The sequence below is a fragment of the Salminus brasiliensis genome, chromosome 13 (assembly GCF_030463535.1).
Source record: "Salminus brasiliensis chromosome 13, fSalBra1.hap2, whole genome shotgun sequence".
Lineage (NCBI taxonomy): Eukaryota > Metazoa > Chordata > Actinopteri > Characiformes > Bryconidae > Salminus > Salminus brasiliensis.
Window position 1 is genome coordinate 28,510,045 of NC_132890.1, and position 4,463 is coordinate 28,514,507.

The 4,463-nt window shown below is 39.8% G+C and overlaps 1 protein-coding gene across 1 annotated transcript in view; it reads right to left on the bottom strand.

Annotated features, from left to right (window-relative positions):
* Positions 1-668: 668 nt before the first annotated feature.
* bloc1s6 (biogenesis of lysosomal organelles complex-1, subunit 6, pallidin) overlaps positions 669-4,463 on the bottom strand; it is a 5,211-nt gene continuing 1,416 nt past the window's right edge. The window contains exons 3-6 of the mRNA XM_072694813.1: positions 4,438-4,463; positions 3,564-3,651; positions 2,862-2,948; positions 669-2,431 (exon numbers count right to left, since the gene is read on the bottom strand). The exon at positions 4,438-4,463 is cut by the window's right edge and continues 152 nt beyond it. Of these exons, the coding sequence (XP_072550914.1) occupies positions 2,312-2,431; positions 2,862-2,948; positions 3,564-3,651; positions 4,438-4,463 (321 nt within the window). The 3' untranslated portion in view covers positions 669-2,311. The remainder of the gene's footprint in view (positions 2,432-2,861; positions 2,949-3,563; positions 3,652-4,437) is intronic.

The following is a 4,463-nucleotide window of genomic DNA, read 5'->3' on the forward strand; positions in this document are numbered from 1 at the left end:
AGGTATTTTCTAAATCTAACCTCTAGTAACTGATTTAAACCCAAATCCAATAAACACACTTTTAAACATCCCTGTTTGAGACTCCAGGAGCCCAGGTACAGAGCTGTGCTGCCACCTAGAGCTCGCATTGAGTACTGCACGAATGGGAACATGTCAGACTATTAGACACGTCACCCAGGAAAGCACTGAACACAAGACGAGGACACTCTGGACCAGCTGTGAGCCTATGAGTCTAAGGTCACCATGCGAAATGCTGGGTTTCTTGGAGTGATGGAGCTCCATGATGGATGAGCTGGAGTGGTAGAACTAAGCATCCAACATCATGACCTGACCTGACCTGACCTGATACTCTTGCTCTTAGAGCTGAAATCAGTCTAATCTTTCTTACAGCAATGTTCCAGCATCTTGTGAAAGGCCTTCCCAGAGGAGTAGAGACTGTTACTGCTGCATAGGAGGGCCCCTCTTAATACACTAGGTTTTGGAAGAAACGCTGGAGGAACAGGTGTCCGCATACTTTTCGGCAAAGTCTGGGAGTCTGAGAACTGAGAACTACCATTATCAGCAAAGTAGCTTATTTCAAATAGAATAACTAAAAATTAACATCACATATCAGACACTTCAGAATCCCTATAATCAGGATGTGTGTGCCTGATATTAGAAAATATGAATCATGTTAACGACTTTGCTTTATTTCACATTGCAATCTCTTGCAGATCCATTGTCAAACTTACAGATGTGACTCAGTTTACAGTGTGGTTGTGAATTCCTTGTGCTTTAATAACATTATTAATTATACAGACGTCAGATATAGAACAGCCCAGACCAGGCTCAGGCTTTACGGCTAAGATTAGGCTGTTTCTTGCAAAATTGTCTTGGAAAAGTTTCCTGAAGAGAGACTTCACAGTTAGCTGATTAGCTTCAGATCTACTCTGCCCAACAGGCATGACCATTCTTTCTTCTCCATTTTAACCTTTTTAGCCTCTGCCCACTAATTCATTCTTCTATAGCTACTTTTGCATGGTTGGACAGACCTACACAATGCTTCACAATACCTACATTTAGAGTATTATTAATATTCATCCTAATGAGAGACTGTAGCCCCACCTCAGTGTATATCACAATACCTACATTTGGAGTGTTATTAATATTCACCCCTAATGAGAGACTGTAGCTCCACCTCAGTGTATATCACAATACCTACATTTAGAGTGATATTAATATTCAAACCTAATGAGAGACTGTAGCCCCACCTCAGTGTATATCACAATACCTACATTTAGAGTGTTATTAATATTCACCCTAATGAGAGACTGTAGCCCCACCTCAGTGTATATCACAATACCTACATTTAGAGTGTTATTAATATTCACCCTAATGAGAGACTGTAGCTCCACCTCAGTGTATATCACAATACCTACATTTAGAGTGTTATTAATATTCACCCTAATGAGAGACTGTAGCTCCACCTCAGTGTATATCACAATACCTACATTTAGAGTGTTATTAATATTCACCCTGAGAGACTGTAGCTCCACCTCAGTGTATATCACAATACCTACATTTAGAGTGTTATTAATATTCACCCTAATGAGAGACTGTAGCTCCACCTCAGTGTATATCACAATACCTACATTTAGAGTGTTATTAATATTCAAACCTAATGAGAGACTGTAGCTCCACCTCAGTGTATATCACAATACCTACATTTAGAGTGTTATTAATATTCACCCTAATGAGAGACTGTAGCTCCACCTCAGTGTATATCACAATACCTACATTTGGAGTGTTATTAATATTCACCCTTAAAAAGAAACTGTAGCTCCAAGTTGTGCTGTGACTTGCTGGACTTGCTGCCAGTAGTGTGTGTGTGTGTGCGTGCATTTATTATTTAGTCAATTTTGCCGGTTTGACTATAAGTTGTCTCTCTAAATATGGCAGAACATAAAGTTGTACCAACTGAACAACAGTAGCTATGAAAGAACACATTTGCGGGCAGAGCCTGAAGAGGGGAGTTAGACTGCTGGGTCTGATGGTCAGCTAACAGAGAAGCGCAGATAGAAGACAGAAGGTTATGCTGAAGTGGACCGGACTTCTTAACAATAATAAAAAGATGCCCACATGCTTTGCAAAAAAAAGGACTGCATTTGTAGTGCACAGTCGATTTGCACAGATCGTTCCATCCGTTTCTTTGAACTTAAAGCAAAAAAGACTTGTGACTTGAAGGGAATGTTCTGCAGCTCCAGGATGTGACTTTGGCAGCAGTGTGTGTGTGTGTGTGTGTGTGTGTGTGTGTGTGTGTGTGAATATATTATTAAGTCCGTTTGGCGGGTTTGGCTATTAATTGTCTCTCTCGTTCCAATTCTCTTTCTTTCTGCTGCTCTCTCTCCAGCGCCTCCCTCTGCCTCTGCTGCTGCAACTTAAGTGCTCGCTTCTGCTCACACACACACACATACACACACACACACACACACACAAAAGGAGTGATTAGAGGACTACAAACTTTGTGATCAAACCTTCCAGACAGCCTAAAAAAGAACCCACATGCTACACATCTTTTGTATTTTAAATTTTGTGTTCATGAAGTAAAATAGTCATAATTCATTTCTACACAACCATTTTTCATCCTCTCTTCAAACCTCACAATTAAAAAGACTGTTCCCGTACTGATGTATGCCAATTAGCTCTGATTCCTCATGTGTTGTGCCTCACTCAGAAAGCAGGCCTGGATGAGTTTCTAGTTTTGTTTTATGGATTGGGGAATGATTTGTATGTAAATGTAACAGTGTTAATATAACACTCGGTTTGCCAGAATATGAGTTCTTTAACTGATGACTGTGAGCAGACTTAGCAACACGGCTCACCTTCAGTTTGGAGGTCTTGTCGTGCAGAGTGATCATCTCCTTCCGAATGTTCACCAGTTTATTGTGATACAGTTTAGCTTCTGTGAACTGCAAAAATAACACACGTTACCATTACAGCAAGAACACACACTAGGGAGATACACACACACACAGTCACAGAAACAAAGTACACACACTACAAAGTTGGTCTAAACTGAATGTAAATAGCCAACATTCTACATTCACTCTGTTGTCCTTCCTTATTACCACTTACTGAGTTTCTTTGGGTTTACACAACTATTTCTCAACTTCTCTTTAACCCTCAGAATTAAACAGGTTTTTTCTGTAATTGTGCTTTTTAGACTGATATAATTAAACGAGATGGTTTTTGATTGGCTGCCAGTGAAGCTATAAGTATGGCAAAACTGCTGTAGTCTGAATGGGCAGGGCTAACCTGCTGTAATCTGAATTGGTGGGGCTAAACTGTTGTAGGCCACGCTACTGCTGTGCTGCTGTAGGTAAGCTGTTTTCACAATGAACATGGAAAATTCACCACTGTGCTTCCAAACTAAAATATTTTCAATAAAGTGTGACGCAGATTCAGAGTTTTGCTGTGTAAGCAAAGTGGTAAGCGGAGACACGCAGGGTCATATACAGTTCAAATGTCCATTAAATATAGAGCAGTTGAATAGACAGTGTGTACTGATGGGAAAAAAAACTCACCAAAGAATTGAGATCAACCATGGAGTTACACTCTCGAAACTTGGTTATTTCCTGATCCAGAGTTTCCAGTAAGATCACTTGATTCTGCCTGCAGAGAAAACACAGAGACTATCACCACCCTGACTCCCCTTTGTGTCCATCTGGTACCCCAGTTTTAACTCGCCATACTGTACGCACCAGGGGGTTACCTAAGGGCCTTCTAGGTGTTCAGAGAAGACTTCATGATATCTGGGAATTGCAGTAAATCAGGATGGTTTTCTCAGTAGTATCTGAACAGATGCAGCTGACTGAACACTGCCACTAGTTTTGACTTAGGACTAGAGGTGAAGGCTTATTGCATCTCTGATTGATTTTTTATTTGGGTTTTGTTGTATATAAATGGCTTTTATTTTTGGGTATTTTTTGTCCTAATTCTATTCAGAATTTAGTTATTTACATGCCGGTGCTGTGATGATGCGTTTTCCACTATATCTACTATCAGACCTGGTGAGGTCTTCTATAAGACCTCGGTATAAAGAATGTCTCTGATAAAAATGAGGTGATCCTAGGATACCTGAAATAAATGAACTAACTGTAGTAAATACCAACTTTTTAACGTTTTTTTTTTTTAAATACCCGCTGCACAAATGAGGTAGTAGGTATCTTCCACATTTGGAGGAAAATGTGTTTAATTCATGTGTAAGATTTCTGTGTTTTACTCTCACTACTGCAGACAGTCACCTGTTTATGTGTGACAGGATAAACATGATATTTGAGAGGATTTTGCTTTGTCTTACAAATGTTCTAAACTATGAACTTAAATAAGTGTATTTAAGTGGAATTTCAGTGTATGTGTGTGTGTGTGTGTGTGTGTGTGTGTGTGTGTGTGCATTACGTTAGCTCCTGCAGAGCATGTTTCGA